Source organism: Leucoraja erinacea, chromosome 5, assembly GCF_028641065.1.
Source record: "Leucoraja erinacea ecotype New England chromosome 5, Leri_hhj_1, whole genome shotgun sequence".
In the NCBI taxonomy this organism is placed as follows: Eukaryota; Metazoa; Chordata; class Chondrichthyes; order Rajiformes; family Rajidae; genus Leucoraja; species Leucoraja erinaceus.
This window is the reverse complement of record NC_073381.1, coordinates 96,236,977-96,263,202: the sequence shown is the minus strand read 5'-3', so window position 1 is coordinate 96,263,202 and position 26,226 is coordinate 96,236,977. Positions and strand designations below refer to the sequence as shown.

General features: G+C 46.5%; 2 protein-coding genes across 2 annotated transcripts in view; one reads left to right on the top strand and one right to left on the bottom strand.

The window, feature by feature from the left end:
* Positions 1-1,723: 1,723 nt before the first annotated feature.
* nanp (N-acetylneuraminic acid phosphatase) lies at positions 1,724-11,115 on the top strand. Its single transcript, XM_055636328.1, has 2 exons — positions 1,724-1,861; positions 9,839-11,115. Exons 1-2 carry the CDS (start codon positions 1,760-1,762, stop codon positions 10,478-10,480), a joined length of 744 nt encoding a protein of 247 aa, XP_055492303.1. The 5' UTR covers positions 1,724-1,759; the 3' UTR covers positions 10,481-11,115.
* Positions 11,116-21,042: 9,927 nt separating this feature from the next.
* The window catches only part of polr1b (RNA polymerase I subunit B), a 69,415-nt gene continuing 64,231 nt past the window's right edge, over positions 21,043-26,226 (bottom strand). The window contains exons 14-15 of the mRNA XM_055636310.1: positions 24,789-25,042; positions 21,043-22,590 (exon numbers count right to left, since the gene is read on the bottom strand). Coding sequence (XP_055492285.1) covers positions 21,708-22,590; positions 24,789-25,042 — 1,137 coding nt within the window. The 3' untranslated portion in view covers positions 21,043-21,707. The remainder of the gene's footprint in view (positions 22,591-24,788; positions 25,043-26,226) is intronic.

Sequence of the window (26,226 nt, the reverse complement as noted above, 5' to 3'; positions counted from 1 at the left end):
CCTTCAACTATGTTGAAAACTAGCTTCGAATAGATTTGGGAAAATTGGACACCGATAGTGGAGAGTGAAGACGACCTCCTTCGATCTCCTTCGACTATGTTGAAGACTATCTACGACTACCTTCCACTACCCTCGATTACCTACGACTAACATGCCGACCTACTACGACCTACCTCGACTAAACCTACGAGTTAAAAAAATATTGATTTTTTTCCATGGCGACCTTTTTTTACTCGCGGGCATTTTTCAGCATGTTGAAAAATACGCCGCGACCTAGCTGAAGCCTCGAGTATGCGGGGACTACTCTCGAGCATGAAGGAGAGTTACAAAGACCTCCTAGGACCTCGTGTCGACCATGCTGCGAGTATGAGTTGAGCTAATCCGCGAGTTCATAAGAGTTTGTCCTCGACTCATACTCGCCGCAGTGGGACAGCCCCTTTATGTAGGTATGTTACAAAACCTACCTGAATCGTCATTGGGAATCTGCCCTCAGCCATGTCGGCGATTTTGGCGCTGTTTGGAGGGGGCGGGTTTAAAACGCGATTTTTACTAGGCTGTACTAATCGCACATGTTCAGCCTAGTAAATCATTAACGAAAAATCGCTGCAAGACCCGGTCGCAAAAGGTATTATTAGTTTTATAGGCCTCGATAATATAGTTATAATAGTTTTAAAATTACTCTCTGATTTCGCAACCTCTCGCAGCCCCAGGGTTTTATAAAGCAAACAATTAAAGGTATGTACCTTATTTTTACATTAAATGGGGCATATATATAACCCTGAATATCAAATTATCTATAACGAATAGTTCATTTTGGGCTTTTTATATCCCGCAGTATTTTTCTCGGCATTTGAGGGCACTAATCCAGCGCTATGTCAACGTTCTAAACCAGCGCGTTCCACATGAACCCACTAGAAAGCCGATTTAAATGGGCATTTATTTACAGCAATTGAACACTAAATTCCTTCCATTTGGCCTATAAATTAATGTAAATTAGATATAAAAATCATATTATATTGTGAATTATTTGTGAATAATCTTTGGACACTTAGGCTATTTAAAAATGTTAATCTTTCCTTAAGAAATGGGCGTTTGACTATCCAAGATCACAGCTTTTTTGTAATGTCCATTGAAAATCAATAGGGAACAAGATGCTAATTTCCGAGTATGAAAATGGTCATAACTTTTTTAATACTTGAGATATGAAAGTGAATTTGGTGTCAAATTAAACTTATTGTTATGCTTTATCTGATGGGATAAATTGCAGACTTGATTTTTTAAATCTCAAAATTTTGTAACATTGCTACTTTATGGACCAAACGCAGGCAGGTGGGACTAGTGTAGCTGTGATATTGTTGGCCAGAGTGGGCGAGTTGGACCGAAGGGCCAGTTTCTACACTGTATCACTCCATGACTATGACATTACCCCCAGTTGTGCTTCTTTCTGTGTCCACTGGAGCTCCAGCTGCGCCTGCGCCTGCAGGACCTTCTTCCACTCTCATGCAAGGGGAAAGTGATGTCCGGAGCAGGCGCACTGACTCCGCCACCGGCTGCCGTTCACTACACATGCGTATCCCGACTGGACTGCCGGTTGCCTATACCGCGCGTGCGCATTGACTCCGCAACCGGCAGACGCGTTGGTCGTCGAGGCCGGCGCGCAGGCGTGTTGGGGGCGGTGCCGGCTGAGGCGGCGTCGCGCAGGCGTGGTGCGTCGCCGGGCCCGGGTTGGAGGGGGGGAGGGGCAGCGGTTGCCCGGGTGATGGCGGCCCAGGCAGCAGCAGTGGGCATCCGAGCGCTGCTCTTCGACCTGGACAACACGCTGGTGGACACGGCCGGCGCCAGCAGCAGAGCCCTTCGCCGGGTAGGGCCATGGTTGTCTCAGGCAAATGTGTTTCACTTGCATTGTGCTGCTGGGTTCCTGAATAAATCTCTTTTTGGTGAAAAAAAATGATGGAGAAATAGTTATCAAATGTGTACTGTTGCAAATAATTGAATAAATCTATTTGTTTTAAAGGATGGGGAAATAGTTATCAAATGTGTACTGTTGCAAATAATTGAATAAATCTATTTGTTTTAAAGGATGGGGAAATAGTTATCAAATGTGCACTATGGTGGTGGGTTTGTTTAGTGTTGTAAATAGCAAAGATCTTAGAGCAGAGCAAGATCATTGTCACCGACAATGACAATTAAAATTGAATCTGAATCTGAATCTGAAGATGGGCTACTCCTGCTAAATACAATGGGCTGACGTGTAGTAGCTACGGAGGGGATCCTGGGCATTTCCACGCCCATTTTAGCAACCTGAGCCTACCTGACCCGACCCGACTCGCACTGTAATCAATGTTGCGGGGCAACAGTTTGTGTGGGTTAGATTCATAAATCTGTCAGTTCATACTTCATGTCAAGAATAAAATTTGACTCTGGTAATTGTCTTTTTTAATGTTTTTTAAATCATTTCTTTTTAAATGGTTCACAAACAGTGTTTGAGTTGATTTTAGCTTTCATTGCAAAAGGATTTGAGTATAGGAGCAGAGAGGTTCTACTGCAGTTGTACAGGGTCTTGGTGAGACCACACCTGGAGTATTGCGTACAGTTTTGGTCTCCAAATCTGAGGAAGGACATTATTGCCATAGAGGGAGTGCAGAGACGGTTCACCAGACTGATTCCTGGGATGTCAGGACTGTCTTATGAAGAAAGACTGGATAGACTTGGTTTATACTCTCTAGAATTTAGAAGATTGAGAGGGGATCTTATAGAAACTTACAAAATTCTTAAGGGGTTGGACAGGCTAGATGCAGGAAGATTGTTCCCGATGTTAGGGAAGTCCAGGATAAGGGGTCACAGCTTAAGGATAAAGGGGAAATCCTTTAAAACCGAGATGAGAAGAACTTTTTTCACGCAGAGAGTGGTGAATCTCTGGAACTCTCTGCCACAGAGGGTAGTTGAGGCCAGTTCATTGGCTATATTTAAGAGGGAGTTAGATGTGGCCCTTGTGGCTAAGGGTATCAGGGGGTATGGAGAGAAGGCAGGTACGGGATACTGAGTTGGATGATCAGCCATGATCATATTGAATGGCGGTGCAGGCTCGAAGGGCCGAATGGCCTACTCCTGCACCTAATTTCTATGTTTCTATGTTTCTATGTAGCAACCGGAATCGACCCGACTCGCAGGGTAATTGACATTGCGGGGGAGTTTTTGTGTGTGATTATAGGGTTAGATTCATAATTCTGTTAGTTCATAATTCTGTTAATTCTTGTTAAAGAATAAAATGTTTATAAACACACATACATGAACATTATATAAATGTATATAATCATATAACACACACAATTATATTTCTTCTGATCCAATGATGAACTTTATTTCAGACTAGACAAGGGACATTAATAGATAGATAGATAGATAGACACACACTAGCCTTTTATTGTCATTCAGACCGAAGTCTGAATGACATTAATAGATAGATAGATAGATAGATAGCCTTTTATTGTCTTTCAGACCTATGCCCCTCTCCCCGCCTTCCGGGCCCACACTCCCTCTCCCCGCTGCCCAGGGCCACGCACTCCCTCTCCCCGGGCCCCACACTCCCTCTCCCCGCTGTGGAAACAAAGATCCGATCTTTGGCCGGAAGCAAGATGGCGGAACAAGATGGCGGGGACTGGTTGCTAAAATGGGTCCTATAATCACCCATGAATACGCCCATGAGCGTACTACACGTTTGTGTGAGAGTAACCCATCTTGCTCCGCTATTGTGAACAGTATTGCAAATAATTGAATGAATCTTTTTTTTAAAGGATGGGGAAATAGTCATCCAATGTTTGCTTCACTTGTACTATGGTGGTGGGTTTGTTTAGTATTGTAAATAGTATTGTGAATAGCATAGTAAATAATTAAATGAATCCCCTGACAAGGTCCCACACAGGAGATTAGTGGGAAAAATTAGAACACATGGTATGAGTAGGGATTAACGGGTCCCTTTCAGAATGGCAGGCAGTGACTAGTGGGGTACCGCAAGGCTCGGTGCTGGGACCGCAGCTATTTACAATATACATCAATAATTTGGATGAAGGGATTCAAAGTAATATTAGCTTATTTGCAGATGACACAAAGCGTGATGGCAGTGCGAACTGTGAGGAAGGAGGATGGTATGAGAATGCAGGGTGGATTGGACAGGTTGGGGGTGTGGGCAGATGCATGGCAGATGCAGTTTAATGTGGATAAATGTGAGGTTATCCACTTTGGTAGCAAGAACGGGAAGGCAGATTATCATCTGAATGGTGTCAAGTTGGGAAAAGGAAGTGCAACGGGATCTGGAGGTCCTTGTTCATCAGTTAATGCAGGTACAGCAGGCAGTGAAGAAAGCGAATGGCATGTTGGCCTTCATAACAAGAGGAGTTGAGTAAAGGAGCAAAGAGGTCCTTCTGCAGTTGTACAGGGCCCCGAGTGAAACCACACCTGGATTATTGTGTGCAGTTTTGGTCCCCTAATTTGAGTAAGGACATTCTTGCTATTGAGGGAGTGCAGCGTAGGTTTACCAGGTTAATTCCCGGGATATCGGGACTGTCATATGCTGGGAGAATGGAGCAGCTGGGCTTTAGAAGGATGAGAGGGTATCTTATTGAAACATATAAGATTGTTAAGGGTTTGGACATGCTAGAGGCAGGAAACATGTTCATTGGGAGAGTCCAGAACCTGGGGCCACAGTTTAAGAAGAAGGGGTAAGCCATTTAGAATGGAGATGAGGAAACACTTTTTCATCCAGAAAGTGAGTCTCTGGAATTCTCTGCCTCAGAGGGCGGTGGAGGCCGGTTCTCTGGATACTTTTAAGAGAGAGCTAGATAGGGCTCTTAAAGATAGCGGAGTCATTGGATATGGTGAGAAGGCAGGAACGGGGTACTGATTGTGGATGATCAGTCATGATTGCATTGAATGGCGGTGCTGGCTCGAAGGGCAGAATGGCCTACTCCGGCACCTATTGTCTATCAGGATTTCCCCACTGTCACCTATTGTAAATAATTGACTGAATTTATTTTGGAAATAAAGAGGTAGGGAGCAGTGGTCGGCGGTGTTCTGAGCGCCCCCTGATCCGGCAATCCACGGGGTATAGACACAAAATGCTGCAGCAACCCGGCAGCTCAGGCTGCATCCTCCCCTTCAAAGATGCTGTCCGTCCTGCTGAGTTACTCCAGCATTTTGTGTCTATCTTCAATGTAAACCAGCATCTACAGTTCCTTCCTACACAACCAGGAAGTTTAGTTTAGTTTATTATCATGTGTACCGAGGTACAGTGAAAAACTAGTTGCATGCTATCCAGTCAGCAGAAAGGCATACCTGTACATGATTACAATCGAGCCATTTACAGTGTACTAGACCAAATGCAGCGGTCTCCCTCCCTCCCCTCGCCCACCCCATCTCCCCCTACCCCCCTCTCACCCCCTACCCCCTTCCCTCGTGTGTGTGTGGGGGTTGGTTAGTGTGCGTGTGAAGCCGCAGCAAACCCCCCACCCCCCAACCACCATGCGTTGGGGGGAACAGACCCAGCGGATCTGCACTTTGGTTTAGTTTAGTTTATTATTGTAATCTTGTATTGTATTTCTGCTGACTGGATAGCACGCAACTAGTTTTTCACTGTACCTCGGTACACATGACAATAAACCAAACTAAACTTCCTGGTTGTGTAGGACGGAACTACAGATGCTGATTTACATTGTGGACACAAAAAACTGGAGTAACTCAGCGGGACAGGCAGCATCTCTGGAGAGCACGAATGGGCGACATTTCAGGTTCAGTCCCTTCTTCAGACCCGCTCTCAATATGTGGTAGGATGGTAGGATGATTCTGTTGCCTGATAACAGCTGGGAAGAAACTGTCCCTGAATCTGGAGGTGTGCATTTTCACACTTCTGTACCTCTTACCTAATGGGAGCGGGGAGAAGAGGGAGTGACCAGGGTGAGACTGGCCCTTGATTCTGCTGCTGGCCTTGCCGAGGCAGCGTGAAGTGTAGATGAAGTCAATGGATGGGGAGTTGGTTTGTGTGGCAGTCTGGGCTGCGACTACAATGTCTTGGATGAGGCTGTTCCCAAACCATGACATTTGGAAGTGACGTCGTGGCCACAGCTGCTTGCAGCACCCACGTCTCCTTTCAATGACTGTACAAAGACCACTGTGTACATTTCCCCACTGAGTTACCTATTTATATAATACTCCAACTCTTCTTGTCCTTCCAGAGTGTATTTCTCTGTTTATTCACCTCAGTGGTGCTTTTATTGTTACTTGTGCGGAGTGCAAACGCAGAGTGAAATTCTTTTCTTACAAACAGAGCAGTAGAGGATTGCCATACCTCAGTACCAATAGTCTAGTAACCCCGCATGCTCCGGTTTTGGCACCATTTTCCAAAGTCCAGTCCGCGCTCAAGTTGTTATGAGCTGTTTCCATTCCAGGCCACCGCATCCATCCTTGTTCCCGCCGCTCGCTGGGTCTGTTCCCTTCAGCTGCCTGGTCTGTCTTTGCTCTCTGAAGAAGGGTCTCCACCCGAAACGTCACCCATTCCTTCCCTCCAGAGATGCTGCCTCCCCTGCTGAGTTACTCCAGCATTTTGTGTCTATCTCCGTCTTTGTTCTCGACGGCCACTGGCTATTCTTTAGTAACTTGTCAGTTTCTTTGTTGAACTAAATTAAGGCGCATGTTGCAATCAAAAGCGCTTGAACAATTGGTTGGGAAGAAAGCCAAACTGTAAGAAAGACGACTGTGCCTCCTTTTCAAGAGCAGCTAGCTCTTGCACTGTCGGTGCCAAAGCATCAACTCTCTTGCACAACTCTCTGCAATTGCTCCGATTTAGACGCCAAGCAACAGTGGACCCAGAACTGACCCCTGTCTGCTGAACCCATTGCTCCAATCAGTAAAATAAACCCTGATAACTACCCTTTGACTCCTTCCTCTGAGCCATTTTCCATTTAGCAAGCCCACCTTCGATTCCATGCGTTCTGGGGAAGTTTGTTCTTTACTGAGAGTCCGGAATACTGCATTCAAATCTGGGGACAACGCAGCATACAAATTGGCACGGAGTAACCTGTCCCGGGGGATCAGAGATGCGAAGAGGCAGTATGTACAAAGACTAAACAGCCACTTCGCAGACGACAAAGACACACGTCATTTGTGGCAGGGATTTCATACCATCACTGACTACAAGCCCCCCCCCCCCGCTGCGGATATGCCAAAAGGACCCCTCTCTACCAGACGAACTAAACAAAGTTCACGCACGTTTTTAGGTTAAAAATTCCACCCAGATACAATCACTCCTACCATCACCCAGCGACCAGTCACTCAGGCTGTCCACAGCCGGAGTTAAAAAGGCCTTTGCCAGCGTCTATCCACGCAAAGCTGCAGGGCTGGACAACATCCCTGGACGCGTTTTAAAGGACTGCACAGAGCAACTAAAAGATGTCTTTGCAGACATTTTTAACATCTCACTCAGCCAGGCAGTAGTGCCTCATTGTCACCTCACGTCCCGAAGAAGCCCAACCCAGCCTGTCTCAATGACTTTCGTCCAGTGGCTCTCACACCCATATTAATGAAGCGTTTTGCGCAGCTGGTCATGCAGCACATTAAAAACTGTCTCCCTGCCAACCTGGACCCACTACAGTTCGCTTACAGAGCCACAGAGGACGCAGTCTCTACAACACTCAACCTCGCACTATCACATCTCGACCGGAAGAACACCTATGACAGGATCCACTTCATAGACTTCAGCTCAGCTTTTAATACAATCATCCCACAGCAGCTAGTGGAGAAGCTGAAGCGGTTGAAGGTGGACACTGGCACTTGCAACTGGGTCCTTCATTTTCTGACGCAGCGGCAGCAGACAGTCAGGGCGGGCAGCCGGACATCAAATGAGCACTGGCTCACCCCAAGGCTGTGTCCTAAGCCCCCTGCTGTTCAGTCTGCTTACTCATGACTGTACTGCCAGGCTCAGCAATAATTATATCAACAAGTTCGCTGATGACACAACAGTGGTGGGTCTCATCAGTGACAACAATGAGTCGGCGTACAAGATGGAGGTGGAGCTGCTTACGGAGTGGTGCAGATCTCACAATCTCACCCTCAATGTGGACAAGACAAAGGTGATGGTGATCGATTTCAGGAGGGCTGGAAAACAACATCACACTCCGCTGCATGTTGATGGAGCTGCTGTGGAGAGGGTCAGCAGTGTAAAGTTCTTGGGACTTCACCTGCCGGATGACCTGACCTCTACGACCAACACCACAGCAGTCATCAAAAGAGCTCAGCAGTGGCTCCACCCTCTCCGGAGACTAAGGAAAGCAGATCTCCCTACTGTTCATCTAAGGACCTTCTACAGAGGCACCATTGAGAGCATACTGACCTACGGCATCACTTCCTGGTTTGGGAGCTGCAAGGCTTATGAACAAAAACAATGTTTTCGCAGCGGCGGTGGAAAGCATCTTGTCCGGGAACATTACCATCTGGTTCGGGAATTGCTCTGCCAAGGACAAGAAGGCTCTGCAGAGATTAGTAGTGCGTTCGGCCGAACGCACTATGGTGGAACTTCACTCACCCCCCTGCAGGAACTATACAAAGAGGAGGTGCAACTCCAGAGCAAACAAAATCATGAGAGACCTCTTCCACCCCTGCAACGGACTGTTCCAGCCGCTACGGTCAGGAGGCTGGAAAACGCCTCCGTTCCATGCAGTGAGAACAGAGAGGTTGAGAAGGAGTTTCTTCCCAGAGTGCAGTTTCGGACTGTAAACGCCTTCACTCACCAGGGACTGAACTCTACAGAACGTTTTTCCTTCTATTATTTATTATGTAAAAGAATATGTGTGTTATGATTGTGTTTATAGTTTGTTTGGTTGTTTGGTTGTTTGTCTTTTGCACAAACGTCCGTGAGCATTGCACTTTCATTTCACTGCACATCTCGTATGTGTATGTGACAAATAAACTTGACTTGACTTGACTTGAACTTAGCAGGATAGTGAAGACAGCCAGTAGGATCATTGGTGCTCCACTCCCTTTCCTGTTGGAGATCTACCAGAAGCGGAGCATCAGCAGAGCCATCTCCATTATCAAGGACCCCTATCATCCATCACACCACATCTTCTCCATTCTGCCATCTGGGAAGAGGTACAGGAGCATCAGCTGCAAAACCAGCAGGATGCTCCACAGCTTCTTCCCACAGGCAATAAGACTGGTTAACAGACTGTGTCCCCTCCCCATATATCATACACCAACACATCTAACCTCGCCCATACTTTGACAGCTAGGCACCTGTCAAAGCAAAGCCACTGTTCGGTCTGAATGTCTGTTTTTAGGCCTATTTTTAGATATGTTAATTTTAATTTTGAAGCTATATGTATTTATTCTGTTTTTATTAACTGCACTGACAGGAACTGATTGAGAAACTATTTTTTGTTTCTTCTGCGTATGTAAGTACTCAGTTAAAATGACATTAAAGTAAATACTGAATACTAACCGTCCAACCAGCCTACCATGTGGGACTTGTCAAAGGCCTCACAATGGTCCCTGTAAGGTGAGGGGTGAAAGATTTAATAGGAATCCGAGGGGTGACCTTTATTACACAAAGGGTGGTGGGTGTATGGAGCGAGCTGCCGTGGGTGGTAGTTCAGGCAGGAATTATCATAACATTTAAGAAACATTTAGACAGATACTTGGATAGGATAGATTTAGAGGGATATGGGCAAAATGAAGGCAGGTGGGACCAGTGTAGACGGGACATGTTGGTCGATGTGGGCAAGTTGGGCCGCAGGGCCTGTTTCCACGTTTATATATCATCTATTATATCTTTTTATTTTTCCATTCAAAGGTTGAAGATTTATTGAAGTCACAATATGGTTACGAAGAATCTACTGCAAAGCTGGTGATTGAGAAGTTTAACACCAAGTTGCAGATGGAGAATTTAGATTGCATTCCCGGAGTGAACATTGATGAGGAGAGGATACTGCTCTTTGAGGCGGCTCTGCAAGAAACAGACGGTCTTGACCCAGATCAGGGCCTGGCTGCTAAGTGTTACTTCCTCTGGAAAGCCACGAGGCTCCAACACATGCACATCCCGAATGAAGTGAAGGCCATGCTGAGGAGCCTCCGCCACTCCTACAAGCTGCTCTTGTTAACTAACGGCAGCGCCACGGTCCAGAGGGAGAAGATCAGCGCGTGCCAGTGCCAGCAGTACTTTGACACCATCGTGATAGGGGGCGAACACCAGGAGCAGAAACCAGCTCTCTCTATATTCCAGAAATGCTTTCAGCTGCTGGGAGTGGAGGCAGACGGCTGCATGATGATCGGTGACAACCTAGATACTGACATTAAAGGAGGTGTGAACGCTGGTCTAGGCGCCACTGTCTGGATCAACAATACTAATGTAACATGTGACGAAGGTGCTATGCCCGACTACACTGTGAAATCTGTACTGGAGGTTATGGACATTTTGGGGAAAGAACGGGTCTAACGTTTGACTGAAATGCAGGCACCTGGTGTTTTACGTGGGGTTACGTGCTGAATAAGCAGCACTTGATTCAAAACGTACCCGCAACGGCCCTGTCAGCAATAAATCTGAGCGCGTTATTCCAAAAATACCAACGCATAAATCAAACTTTAGTATGAAAGGAACAAGCATGTTATTTCAAAGATGCATACATCACACACACGTAAAACGCAAGGTGCCTGTAACCTGCTGTTGATACATCAGAAACGTTTCCTCACAGCAGCTGCTCAACCTGCTGAGTACACCAGCAGTCTTTTTCCTCCAGATCCCAACATCTGCAGTCTCTTGTCGCCTAAGTGACTGTTGGTATTTATTTTATTTTAATGGGAAAAAATGTTTGGGAGTGAAAATCATCAAATTGGGGTGGCGGGACTTTAAATTATTTTTTTCAAGAATTATCATTCAAAAGCAAAATGTTGTAATGCTTTTGGAGTTTAACAATGGAATACATGCTTGAGTTTTGGAGGTTTATTATGATGGCTATGGGAAATTTACAAATATTGAATATGTAGGGATTTAATTTTATTAAGGCTGTTATTACAGTTTTAAATTTCGACAATAGCATCAAAAAGTTGTAATAAAGGAAACCAGCTAATTTGTGCACTTGTCAATATGAATGTTTTAACAAGAGTATAGTATCTAAAGGATTTATTGTAGAACATAGAAACATAGAAATTAGGTGCAGGAGTAGGCCATTCAATGCACCGCCATCATGGATCATGGCTGATCATCCAACTCAGTATCCCGTACCTGCCTTCTCTCCATACCCTCTGATCCCCTTAGCCACAAGGGCCACATCTAACTCCCTCTTAAATATAGCCAATGAACTGGCCTCGACTACCCTCTGTGGCAGAGAGTTCCAGAGATTCACCACTCTCTGTCTGAAAAAAAGTTCTTCTCATCTCGGTTTTAAAGGATTTCCCCCTTTTCCTTAAGCTGTGACCCCTTGTCCTGGACTTCCCCAACATCGGGAGCAATCTTCCTGTATCTAGCCTGTCCAACCCCTTAAGAATTTTGTAAGTTTCTATAAGATCCCCTCTCAATCTCCTAAATTCTAGAGAATATAAACCAAGTCTATCCAGTCTTTCTTCATAAGACAGTCCTGACATCCCAGGAATCAGTCTGGTGAACCTTCTCTTCACTCCCTCTATGGCAATAATGTCCTTCCTCAGAACAGTTGTCTACCAGAGTCCCTGTAAAATTCAGTCATGTTTAAGCACCCTCTCTCATCTCAAAAGAGGTCAGTGGTAAAGAAGTTGGCCTCAATTACTTTTCCCAGAGTTTAAAGTTTAGTTTAGAGATACAGAGTGGAAACAGGCCCTTCAGCCGAAGCTGGCCAGCGGTCCCTATACACTTGCCCTGTCCTATACACCAGGGACAATTTACAATTCTTACCCAAAGCAATTAACCTACAAAGGTAGACAAAAGTGCTGGAGAAACTCAGCGGGTGCAGCATCATCTATGGAGCGAAGGAAATAGGCAACTTTTCGGCCTGAAACGTTGCCTATTTCCTTCGCTCCATAGATGCTGCTGCACCCGCTGAGTATCTCCAGCACTTTTGTCTACCTTCGATTTTCCAGCATCTGCAATTCCTTCTTAAACAATTAACCTACAAACCTGCACGTCTTTGGAAACGTGGGAGGAAACCGGAGCACCCGGAGTGAACACAGGCGGTCATGGGGAGAACGTACAAACTCCGTACAGACCCGTAGTCAGGATGGAACCCGGGTCTCTGCCAATGTAAGGCAGCAACTGTGCGGCTGGTTCTGTAGGCTCTATAGTGTTACCGATTTCTAATTTACGCATTACATAGAAAATCATTTCCCCATCAAAGAGTCGCTGTAAAATTCAGTCATGTGACTTGGATAGGCTGGGTGAGTGGGCAAATGTTTGGCAGATGCAGTATAATGTGGATAAATGTGAGGTTATCCATTTTGGTGGCAAAAACGGGAAAGCAGATTATTATCTAAATGGTGGCCGATTGGGAAAGGGGGAGATGCAGCGAGACCTGGGTGTCATGGTACACCAGTCATTGAAGGTAGGCATGCAGGTGCAGCAGGCAGTAAAGAAAGCGAATGGTATGTTGGCTTTCATAGCAAGAGGATTTGAGTATAGGAGCAGGGAGGTTCTACTGCAGTTGTACAGGGTCTTGGTGAGACCACACCTGGAGTATTGCGTGCAGTTTTGGTCTCCAAATCTGAGGAAGGACATTATTGCCATAGAGGGAGTGCAGAGAAGGTTCACCAGACTGATTCCTGGGATGTCAGGACTGTCTTATGAAGAAAGACTGGATAGACTTGGTTTATACTCTTTAGAATTTAGGAGATTGAGAGGGGATCTTATAGAAACTTACAAAATTCTTAAGGGGTTGGACAGGCTAGATGCAGGAAGATTGTTCCCGATGTTGGGGAAGTCCAGGACAAGGGGTCACAGCTTAAGGATAAGGGGGAAATCCTTTAAAAACGAGATGAGGAGAACATTTTTCACACAGAGAGTGGTGAATCTCTGGAATTCTCTGCCACAGAGGGTAGTTGAGGCCAGTTCATTGGCTATATTTAAGAGGGAGTTAGATGTTGCCCTTGTGGCCAAGGGGATCAGAGGGTATGGAGAGAAGGCAGGTACGGGATACTGAGTTGGATGATCAGCCATGATCATATTGAATGGCGGTGCAGGCTCGAAGGGCCGAATGGCCTACTCCTGCACCTAATTTCTATGTTTCTATGTTTAATAATCCTCTCTTGTCTCAAAAGGGATCAGTAGTAAAGTTGACCTCAATTACAAGGGCTGTATAATATGATAGATTTATCATATGTACCACTACATCACAGTTGCCTCGTCACTTAAAATGGGCGTTCTATGAAAAAGGGAATCTCAAACAAATCACAGGTTGACAGAAAGGTAAGAATGTGCCTCGGCAAAGAGGTGCACTTAACTGTTGATGAAATCTAAGCACACAACAAGATAATGAAGGATGAAATGATGCGTGCACAAAGCTGTTAGAGTAGTTTTGAAAGACAATGCATGGTAACTGGAAGGCACCAGTCGTTACGTCCTGCATTATATCCAAGCTGATTAAAATCAGATACCACACCTTGCTGGCACGATGACATGGTTTCTGATGCATAATTAAAAGTGCACTTATGGCACCTTGTATAATGGGGAAAGTAGGTAGAGAGCAGATGACTACACCCGTTATAAACTAAACCGGAGGAACAGGATACCCCACCCCTCATGTTAAAGACGTCATCTTAAAGATTAGTCGCAAGCAAAATTCAACCCAAGGAAGACATCTTATCAAATGTGACATCTGACTGGATAATAAGCAGGGTAGGACTTTATTCCTTGGAGCGCAGGAGAAGGAGGGCTGATCTTATAGAGGTGTACAAGAACGATAAGGACAGTTGCCCATAGTAATTCATCATCTAGTCATGGAATCATCCAGTGTGGAAAAGCCCTTCAGCCCAACATGCCTTCGTTTGAAGGTAGACAAAAGTGCTGGAGAAACTCAGCGGGTGCAGCAGCATCTATGGAGCGAAGGAAATAGACAATGTTTCGGGCCGAAACCCTTCTTTAGACTTCATTTGATCTATTTCCCTCTAAACCTATCCTATCCATGTTTCTTTAACACTGTGATAGTATCTGCCTCAACCACCTCCCGCAGCTTGTTTCAAGGTTCAACGGTTAGTTTTATTGTTACCTGTACCAATTAAGGTACAGTGAAATATGAGTTACCATACAGCCATACTAAGTGAAAAGCAACAAGCCACACAGCCACATAAAATAAAAGTTAACATAAACATCCACCACAGCGGCTCCCCGCATTCCTCACTGTGATGGAAGGTAATAAAGTCCAATCTTCTCCCTCTTTATTTTCCCGCGGTTGGGGCTGTCGAACCATCTGCAGTCAAGGCCATCAAAGCTCCCGCAGCCGGCGATCCGAAGCCCTCGCGTCGTGGTGATCGAAACTCCCCCGTCTGTACCGCTGGAACTCTCCGCGGCTTGGAGCTCCCGAATCGGTCTCTAACCAGGGACCGCGGGGCTCCACGATGCTAAAGTCCACAAGTGTGGTGTTGGTGAACCACACCTTGTCCGACACCCTCTACACCTTCACTGGCTCTCCACAAGGCTGTGTCCTCTCCCCACTTCTCTTCATTCTCTACACTGATGACTGCAGATCCACCCAGCCAAACTGCCACTTTGTAAAATTTCCTGATGACACAGTTCTCCTGTCTCTTCTTCCCAGCCACACACAACATCACAGCTCAGCCCTGCAGGACTTTATAGCATGGTGTGAAAAGTCTTGTCTTGAGCTAAATATAAGCAAAACCAAGGACATGATTGTGACTTTCTCCCCCCCAACAGAGACAGATGGCTGAGGCGGCCACCACTATCATCCAGCAGGAGCCAGTGGAGATAGTGGAGGTATACAAATACCTGGGACCAGCCTTCGACAACCTGCTAAGGTTTTCCTCTAACATAGAGGAAATCCTTAAAAAGTGCCATCAGAGACAGTACCTACTCAGGAAGCTGAAGTCATTTGGGATTAACAAAGACATTCTCACTACATTCTACTACGCATTCATTGAAAATGTAATAACCTTCTCTTTCACTAGCTGGTTCCACTCCATCACCCTGCAAAACAGAAACCGCCTGTTGAATGTGGTCAAGGTCTGCTCAAAAATCATTGAGCAGCCCGTCCGAACTCTCACTGCCCTATGCGACCAACAGTCTGTAAAGTTAACACGCAGGATTCTTCAGGACCCCTCTCACATCCTGTTTCCTGAGTTTGAGTGGCTCCCCTCAGGACACAGACTCCGCTGTCCGGGTTGCCGGACACAGAGGAGGAAGGCAACCTTCATCCCCAGGGCTGTCCAGCTTTTTAATGCTGATCACTGACTCATGAACATATGAAATGAAATAACCTTCTATATGCACTTTTTTAATTGAAGCACTTCGGAAGCACTTTAAAACTATTGCTATGTGTTGAATGTTGATGTGTGATTGTGCAGTGTGTCTGTGAAATGCGTGTGCTGGTTGATTGTGCAGTATGCGTGCTGCTTATGTAGATTGATTGTGTCCCTTTTTAAAAGGCTAGGCCATTCGGCCCTTTAAGCCTGCACCGCCATCAATATGATCATGGCTGATCATCCAACGCAGATATCCGTACCTGCCTTCTCTCCAATTGAATTGATCCCCTTGCCACAAGGGCCACATCTAACTCCCTCTTAAATATAGCTCTGGCCTCAACTACCCCGGCAGAGAGTTCCAGGATCGCAAGCTCCGTGAAAAAAGTGATAAGTCTGCATTTCCCCTTTTTCCTTAAGCTGTGACCCCTGGTCTGGACTTCCCTAACACGAACAAAGCATCGCGTCCAACCCCTAAGAATTTTGTCTTTCTATAAGATCCCCTCCTCTTCTAAATTCTAGAGAGTATAAACCAAGATCCAGTCTTTCTTCATAAGACAGGCCTGACATCCCAGGAATCAGTCTGGTGAACCGTCTCTGCACTCCCTCTATGGCAATAATGTCCTTCCTCAGATTTGGAGACCAAAACTGTACGCAATACTCCAGGTGTGGTCTCACCAAGACCCTGTACAACTGCAGTAGAACCTCCCTGCTCCTATACTCAAATCCTTTTGCAATGAAAGCTAACATACCTTCGCTTTCTTTACTGCCTGCTGCACCTGCATGCCTATCTTCAATGACTGGTGTACCAGGACACCCAGGTCTCGCTGCATCTCCCCCTTTCCCAATCGGCCACCATTTAGATAATAGTCTGCTTTCCTGTTTTTGCCAGCGGGTGCAGCAGCATCTATGGAGCGAAGGAAATAGGCAACGTTTCGGGCCGAAACCCTTCTTCAGACTGATCCTCAAAAATATTGTCTGCACTTTTTTCCAGCTTAACGACATCCTTCCTACTAAAGGGTGACCAAAACTAGATGGATTAAATTGGACATTGCCCGAGAGCATTGACTAATTTCTCAATTTTCTCTGTTTTTGCATCAACTGTTGAATGGATTTTGTTCCACATTTTTAACATTATCAGTGTAAAAAATTTATAATAGCCAACAATAAATAACTTGTGAAATTGCCTTCTGGTTACTTACTGCCTGTCCCGCTGAGTTACTCCAGTATTGTGTGTCTAACTTCGGTGTAAATTAGCATCTGCAGTTCCACCCAAAACATTTTGCCTGTTCCACTGTGAAATCTCAAGGTGTGCCTACTTTGAAGAAGCTCTCCTCATTTCTGGAGCGGGAGTTGTGCAACACCCTCTTGCTGCTCCCCCTCTGATTCCTCCTGCTCCCTGGCTCTCAGACCACATTTTAATCAATCATTGCCCATCTTCTGCTTTGATCTATCCTTTTTTGCATTGTGTACCTTCCATATCTCTAGTTTCCCTCTCCCCTTGACTCTCAGTCTGAAGAAGGGTCTCGACCCGAAATATCACTCCAAAGATGCTGCCTGTCCCGCTGAGTTACTCCAGCATTTTGTGTCTCTCTTCGGTGTAAACCATCATCTGCAGTTCCTTCGTAAACATTCTGGTTACAGTGTGTAGGAAAGAACTGTATCCGCTGTTCCAGGTGTCAACTTCTGTACATCGGTGATACCCAAGCACAGGCTTTGCGATCGTTTCGCTGAACACCTCCGCTCAGTCCGCCTTAACCTACCTGATCTCCCGGTTGCTCAGCACTTTAATTCCCCCTCGCATTGCCAATGTGAGGCAGCAACTCTACCGCTGTGCCACCATGCCTTTAGGGTAACTGAACAGCATTCTGTTGTAATCTAGTACCCAATCTACAAGAATCTGTTCCTCAGGTGGTCTTAATATCCGGGGGCTCCACCTTCAGTGTCAAGGGTCCCAAGTCGAAACTTCACCTATCCTTTTTCTCCGGCGATGTTGCCTGAGTTACTCCAGCAGTTGGTGTCTATCTTTGGTACAAACCAGCATCTGCAGTTCCTTGTGTTCAAGAAGGAACTGCAGATGCTGGAAGATCGAAGGTACACAAAATTGCTGGAGAAACTCAGCGGGTGCAGCAGCATCTATGGAGCGAAGGAAATAGGCGACGTTTCGGGCCGAAACCCTTCTTCAGACTGCAGTTCCTTGTTTCTGCATCATTGCTGATTTGCTTTGACCAAGTTGTACGTAGATTAAAGTCACCAATGAATACAGCTGTAATCAGTATGCCAGACGCTCAGGTTTGTCAAGTGCATGGTTCCATGAAGGTCGAGTCGCAGATGGATAAGGTGGTCCAAAAGGCCTTTGGCACTTTGGCCTTCATCAGTCAGAGTATTGGGTTCAGAAGTTGGGAGGTCATGTTACAGTTGTATAAGATGTTGGGTGAGACCGCATTTGGAATATTGTGTTCAGTTCTGGGCACCATGTTATAGGAAAGATATTGTCAAGCTGGAAAGGGTTCAGAGAAGATTTACGAGGATGTTGCCAGGACTAGAGGGTGTGAGCTATAGGGGGAAGTTGAGTAGGCTGGGTCCCTATTCCTTGGAGCGCAGGAGGATGAGGGGAGATCTTATAGAGGTGTACAAAATCATGAGAGGAATAGATCAGGTAGATGCAGTCTTTTACCCAGATTTAGTAGGAATCTGAGGGGTAACTTTTTCACACATAGGGTGGTGGGTGTATGGAACAAGCAGCCAGAGGAGGTAGTTGAGGCTGGGACTATCCCAATATTTAATAAACTGTTAGACAGGTACATGGATAGGGCATGTTTGGAGGGATATGGACAAAGTGAGACTAGTGTAGCTGGGACAATGTTGGCTGGTGTGTGCAAGTTGGGCCTGTTTCCACATTGAATCACTTTATGACACTTTGCCACAAAAATCGTGAGAGAGAATGTTGCAATGAGGATATTTGGACTATGCAACAGGATATAGACAAGTTCAGTGAGTGGGTAGAAAAGTGACAGATGGAGTTTACTGAGGATGCACTTTGGTTGGGGCAATACAAAGGCAGATTATTATCTCAGTGGAGAAAGATTGCAGATGTACAAAGTGCAAAACATAGAAAATAGGTGCAGGGAGTAGGCCATTCGGCACTTCAAGCCTGCACCACCATTCAATATGATCATGGGTGATCATCCTGAACTCAGTATCCTGTTCCTGCCTTCTCTCCATACCCTCTGATCCCTTTAGCCACAAGGGCCACATCTAACTCCCTCTTAAATATAGCCAATGAACTGGCCTCAACTACCTTCTGCGGCAGAGAATTCCAGAGATTCACCACTCTCTGTGTGAAAAAAGTTTTCCTCATCTCGGTCCTAAAAGATTTCCCCCTTATCCTTAAACTGTGACCCACAAAAAGTGTTTTGGCGTTCTTGTGCACAGATCGTAAAACGTTTGCAGGCAGGTACAGCAAGTGGATAGGTAGGCAAATGGCATATGGTCTTTATTATAAATGGTAGGAGCAGAATTAGGCCATTCAGCCCATCAATACTACTCTGCCATTCAATCATGGCAGATCTATCTCTCCCTCCTAACCCCATTCTCCTGCCTTCGCCCCATAACCCTTGACACCCGCACTAATCAACAATCTATCTATCTCTGCCTTGAATATATCCACTGACTTGTGGCCTCCACAGTCTTCTGTGGCAAAGAATTCCTCAGATTCTCCACGATCTTCAGCCCAGACTCACTGACCCCCAGCCCCACACTCCTTGTCCTGGGCTCCCTTTTTATTGCAAAAGGACTGGGTTTTACAATAGGGAAGTACAGTCACAGGGGCTGGTAAAGGCAAACTACGGTACTTTGAAGAGTTTTGGTTGCATTATTTAAGAAAGGATATACTGACATAGGAGTGGTTCCAAAGGAGTGTAAATAGGCTAATTCATGGCACAAGGGTTGTCCTATTACCAGCGGCTGTAGAGGTTAGATCTATACGTGTTGGGGTTTAGAGTAATGAGGGGTGATGTCTACAGGAACAGAAGATCTTCAGGGATCACGACTGTGTGGACAATGTTTCCACTCATGGGGAGAATCTCAAACAGCAGGCCTGGCAGTATCATCAAGGACCCACACCATCCTGGCCACACACTCATCTCCCTGCTACCTTCAGGTAGAAGGTATTGCAACGTCCAGGTTCAGGAATAGCTACTTCCCCACAGCCATCAGGATATTAAACTCGGCTCGGACAAAACTCTGAACATTAATATCCCATTATCTGTTTATTTGCACTTTAACCATATAATAACCATATAACAATTACAGCACGGAAACAGGCCATCTCGGCCCTACAAGTCCGTGCCGAACATTTTTTTTTCCCCCTTAGTCCCACCTGCCTGCACTCATACCATAACCCTCCATTCCCTTCTCATCCATATGCCTATCCAATTTATTTTTAAATGATACCAATGAACCTGCCTCCACCACTTCCACTGGAAGCTCATTCCACACCGCTACCACTCTCTGCGTAAAGAAGTTCCCCCTCATATTACCCCTAAACTTCTGTCCCTTAATTCTGAAGTCATGTCCTCTTGTTTGAATCTTCCCTATTCTCAAAGGGAAAAGCTTGTCCACATCAACTCTGTCTATCCCTCTCATCATTTTAAAGACCTCTATCAGGTCCCCCCTTAACCTTCTGCGCTCCAGAGAATAAAGACCTAACGTATTCAACCTATCTCTGTAACTTAGTTGTTGAAACCCAGGCAACATTCTAGTAAATCTCCTCTGTATCAGTTTATCATAAACTTTATTAGTTTATTTATTCATGTGTGTATATATTTATATTATGGTATATGGACACGCTGATCTGTTCTGTAGTCAATGCCTATTATGTTCAGTTGTGCTGAAGCAAAGCAAGAATTTCATTGTCCTATCAGGGACACATGACAATAAACTCTCTTGAATCTTGAATCTGGTTCACCTGCTGCGGAACTGGGAACCCACCCAGCTTCAGTAAATTGTAAAATTGTCCCTAGTGTGTAGAATAGTGCTCGCGTACGGGGATGATCACTGGTCAGCGAGGACTCAGTGGGCTGAAGGGCCTGAATCAGCGCTGTTATCTACAGTCTAAAGTTTAGTTTAGAGTGGAAACAAACAGGCCCTTCGGTCCACCGAGTTTGCACCTTTACACTGTCCCACACACACAAGGGACAATTTTACATTTATAACTATCCAATGAACCTACAAACCTGTACGTGTTTGGAGTGTGGGAGGAAACGCCTCAAAAGATATCGCAGAAAACCAACACAGTCACGGGGAGAACGTACAAATTCCATACAGACAGCACCCGTAGTCTGGATCGAACCCGTGTCTCTCCGGTGCTGCAAGCACTGTAAGGCAGCAACTCTAGCGCTGCGCCACCGTGCCGGGCTTCGTCACTGGGGATATCTAAAGAGGAGGCGGATACGTTTCTGAAAAATCGAGGTATCAAGGGAGGGCAAGTGGGGAACTGGCACAGAAGAGTTGAGGCTTGGGGCAGATCAGCCGTGAGGGATTAGGAAGGCCAAGACACAGGAACAGGTGGAGAGAGATGCAAGGTCGCAGGGACATTGAGGAAGGCGTTTGACAAGTAAATACTTCAAAATAAAAATGGCAGCACATTTTATTTGAAAACTGTAATGTTTCTTCCAGTCTGTCCACACCCTAACAACCCAGGGCACTCAAACCATAATCCAATGCACAGAGATGGCAGGGTGGGAAAGATGTTGGAATGGTATCGTCGTTTCAATACATAATTCATTTTCTAAAAGGCATCTTGGATAATACAATTGCTTTCATTTTGACCTGTAGCTTTAGCAGAAATAAAGCATGGATGCCGTCACCATCAGTCCACAGCAAGATTTGATTTTAAGTCGTTTCGGTTTTTTTTAGCACAGTCCATGTTTCTGAGGATCTCATTTTTCCTCCGAGCTACAAAAATACTTTTTTTTAAAAACCATCCCATTGCCAGCTCTACCAGTGGCACCGCCAGTAGATGTATTCCCTTACAGCATGACAGATCCAGGGTCTATCCTGACCTGGGATGCTGTCTGTGCGGAGTTTGTATGTTCTCCCAGCCGGTGAATGGCTTTCCTCCCACACCACAAGAGACATGGGGGGTGTGCAGGTTAATCGGCCCTGTGTAAAATTGCCCCTGGTGTGCAGGGAGCGGATGATTGGGGATTACGTGGAACAGTCGGCATGGACTCGATGTGCCGAAGAGGCCTGTTGTTTCCAAACTAAACGCGAGCCAGCGGTGGTCATCGCACGTTGAGTTGGACATTGATGTTCATGGCAGCCAGCTCGGCCACAAAGTAGCGGAAGACGAAGGGCAGGGAGATGACCTCGATGGTGTCGGACTTGTGGCAGACGGTGCACTGGTACTTGCGGTGGCGGGTGGCGGACCAGGACGGCGGTGGCTTCTCCAGCAGCGGCGAGAGCAGGCTGCCGCAGTCAACGCACACGTGGGCCAGCGAGCGGTCGGAGCAGTTGAAGAGACGGTCGTGGAGCAGGAAGGAGGTGCCGTGAGCCAGCAGGGCGTCGCGCTCCATCTCCCCAAAGCGAATGCCCCCCTGGACGTTCCTGCCCCCCAGGGGCTGGTTGGTCACCTTGTCCCTCGCCCCAGTGGTCCTCACCTGGAACTTGTCGGACACCATGTGGCGCAGGCGCTGGTAGTAGACCACCCCGATGAAGATGTCCGCCTCCAGCTCCAGCCCGCTAATGCCGCTGTAGAGCCTCTCCGTGCCGTAGTGGTTGTAGCCGGCTGCCCGCAGCATCTTGCCAAAGTGCTCCAGGGCCGAGTTCTCCTCGGAGAAGGTGAAGGGCGTGGCGTCGTGGCACAGGCCGTGCGCGGCGGCAGACTTGCCCGCCATGCTCTCGATCAGCATGCCGATGGTCATGCGGGAAGGGAAGCCGTGCGGGTTGAACAGGATGTCCGGCGCCATCCCGCTCTCCGTGAACGGCATGTCCTCCGCTGGCCACAGACGGCTCAAGATGCCCTTCTGCCCGTGCCGGCTGGCAAACTTATCCCCGATGGTGGGGTTGCGCGGGATCCTCAGGGTGATGCAGACCCGTTTAAACAGCGCTGTCCCACTGTCGTTGCCACACACCTTGATGTTATCCACCACGCCGCTCTCCTTGCTCCTGCAGGAGAACAAATACACGTTTAAACCACACGCACTCCCCAACCTACGTACGGGCACACGGTGGCGCAGCGGTAGAGTCGCTGCCTCACAGCGCCACAGATCCAGGTTCCATCCTGACTACGGGTGCTGTCTGTATGGAGTTTGCACGTTCTCCTCATGACCGGGTGGGTTTTCTCCGGATGCTCCGGTTCCCTCCCGTACTCAAAGACGTAGGCTAATTGGCTTCGGTAAAGATTGTCAATTATCCCTATTGTGTGTATAGGATAATGTCAGTGTGCATGGATCGCTGGTCTGCGCGAACTCGGTGGGCCTGTTTCTGCACTGTATCTCTAAACTAATACTAAAAGAAGCAGTCGGAAGAAGGGTTTCTCCAACAGGAAGATCCGTGGCCGACTAGGAAAAGGGGAGATGCAGCGAGAGCTGGGTGTCATGGTACACCAGTCATTGAAAGTAGGCATGCAGGTGCAGCAGGCAGTAAAGAAAGCGAATGGTATGTTAGCTTTCATTGCAAAAGGATTTGAGTATAGGAGCAGGGAGGTTCTACTGCAGTTGTACAGGGTCTTGGTGAGACCACACCTGGAGTATTGCATACAGTTTTGGTCTCCAAATCTGAGGAAGGACATTATTGCCATAGAGGGAGTGCAGAGACGGTTCACAAGACTGATTCCTGGGATGTCAGGACTGTCTTATGAAGAAAGACTGGATAGACTTGGTTTGTACTCTCTAGAATTTAGGAGATTCAGAGGGGATCTTAAGGGGTTGGACAGGCTAGATGCAGGAAGATTGTTCCCGAAGTTGGGGAAGTCCAGGACAAGGGGTCACAGCTTAAGGATAAGGGGGAAATCCTTTAAAACCGAGATGAGAAGAACTTTTTTTCATACAGAGAGTGGCGAGTGGAACTCTCTGCCGCAGAGGGTAGTCGAGGCCAGTTCATTGGCTATATTTAAGAGTTAGATGTGGCCCTTGTGGCTAAGGGGATCAGAGGGTATGGAGAGAAGGCAGGTACGGGATACTGAGTTGGATGATCAGCCATGATCATATTGAATGGCGGTGCAGGCTCGAAAGGCCGAATGGCCTACTCCTGCACCTAATTTCTATGTTTCTATGTTTCTATTACCACTACCCTACACACAAGAGGGACAATTTACATATATACCAAGCAATTCATCTACAAACCCGTACGGCTTTGGAGTGTGGGAGGAAACCGAAGATCTCGGAGAAAACCCACGCAGGTCACGGGTAGAACGTACAAACTCGTGGTCGGGATCGAACCTGTCTCTGGCGCAGCAAGCGCTGTAAGGCAGCAACTCTACCGCTGCGCCACCATGACCGCCCTCATCTCCACAGAGTTCCCACATGGTTCTCCACCTTACACAACATCTGACTTAAGCAAGGATCCACAGGATGTGACCCTTATGTAAGTCGGGCAACACCTGTAATTGTAATCCAGTCTTCATTCGCTGCCCAGATGAAAGGTCCTAACCCAAAACCAATTGCAATCCACTGAGTTGAGATGAAGGATCCCGGTCCAAAACATCTCCCTGCACAGATGCTGCCTGATCTGCCGGGTTTCTCCAGCAGATTGTTTCTTTCTCATTGTCTTTACAGTTTGCGTCCAAAGTTAGTTTTGTTTTGTAAACATATCACAAAGTGTTCAGAAGGAACAAATAAAGCATTTCTATAGACCCTGCCAGATATAGAAAAGTGTCAGCTTCTGGTGGGAAAGGAAAACCAGCCCAAATAAATGAACTCAGATCAATTTTGCAAACGTAGAGTTTTGACGTTAGAGATCCAGGGTGGTAACAGGCCCTTCGGCCCACCGCATATGTACCGACCAGCGATCACCCTGTACATTAGCACTATCCGACACACTAGGAACAATTTACTGGTGCCTTATTTGCCACACATAGAACTGCAGAGTGAAACTATTTTTGAAATATACTACGCATGTTTTGACGACAATTTACAGAAGCCAATTAACCTACAAACCCGCACGTCTTTGGGATGTGGGAATAAACGCAAGCACACAGAGAAAATCCACGTGGCCACAGGGAGAAGGTACAAACTCCGCACAGACAGCACCCGTAGTCGGGAACGAAGGGGGGGTGGTCTCCGACGCTGTGAGGCAGCAACTCTACCACTGCGCCACCGTACCGCCATAATTGGTTGGGTATTTGCAGTGAATAGACGACTCACTTGTAGTAGCTGACAAAACCATCCCCAGTGTTAAGGTTGACGTAACCATAATACGGATCACCGTACTCCAGTACAGCCCCGACTGGTGGCAATCCATCATCATCTAGTTTGTGTGTGACTCTCGTTTGACCGGACGCTACGCCGAACACAATGTTCCCGTTGCTTTGCTTAACCTGCTGGTCAAGGTCGATTATTTCCGTCTTATAGACACTTCCCTGGGCAAAGCCTCGCTCCCATGATGCCTTGTTGATAATCTTTTAAATTAAAAAAAAACATGTGCCATTAGAACCACAAAGGTTTAATACAAATGTCCCCCAAAGCAAATCTGCATCCAATGGAAACATACTTTTTCCCTGACATGTTTAGAATATAATGAAGATCACCGATTAATACAAGGCTTCTTGAAAACAAATATGCTTCTTTTTTTTAATTAATTGCACTAATTGGGGTAAGCAGTTAAGGAGGAATGGGAACAAACAACACACACAGCGCTGGGGTAACTCAGCGGGTCAGGCAGCATCTGTGGAGAACATGGATAGGTGACGTTTCACAGAGTGCTGGAGTAACTCAGCGGGTCAGGCAGCATCTGTGGAGAACATGGATAGGTGACATTTCACAGAATGCTGGAGTAACTCAGCGGGTCAGGCAGCATCTGTGGAGAACATGGATAGGTGACGTTTCACAGAGTGCTGGAGTAACTCAGCGGGTCAGGCAGCATCTCTGGAGAACATGGATAGGTGACGTTTCACAGAGTGCCGGAGTAACTCAGTGGGTCAGGCAGCATCTCTGGAGAACATGGATAGGTGATGTTTGGGTCGACTTCTTCAGAGTGGAGAAGGATCCCGACCCAAAATGTCACATTTCCATGTTCTCCAGAGATACTGCCTGACCCGCTGAGTGGCTCCAGCACTTTGTGTCTTTTTTTTGTAAACCAGCATCTGCAGTCCCTTGCATCGACATGGAGTGACATTCCCTTTCTACTTTCAAAAATACACTCCAGAACATAACTTCTCAGGATGGAGATCTGCCTGCCCTGGAAGAGATCTATAGCTCTCGTTGCCTGCAGAAGGCATCACGCATCCTAAAGGACTCATCGCATCCCACATATCACTTGTTTGCCCTTCTGCCCGCAGGAAGGTGTTACAGGTCCATTAAATCACACACCATAAGATTAACAAACAGTTTATACCCCAGGGCCATCACCACTCTGAACTCTGCACCGAACACACAGCCCCCATAGTCAATATTTTGCACTGCTATAACACTATACTGTGAAATATTGCACATTCTGACGACCTTTTTCTTGCCCTTTTTCCTGTTTCCATTGTCGTTATTATTTATCGGATACGTTGGAGCTCCACTCGGGCAGTGTGCCTGAAATTTTGTTGTATGTATTTACATTGACAATAAAGTGTATTATTATTATTATTATGGAGAC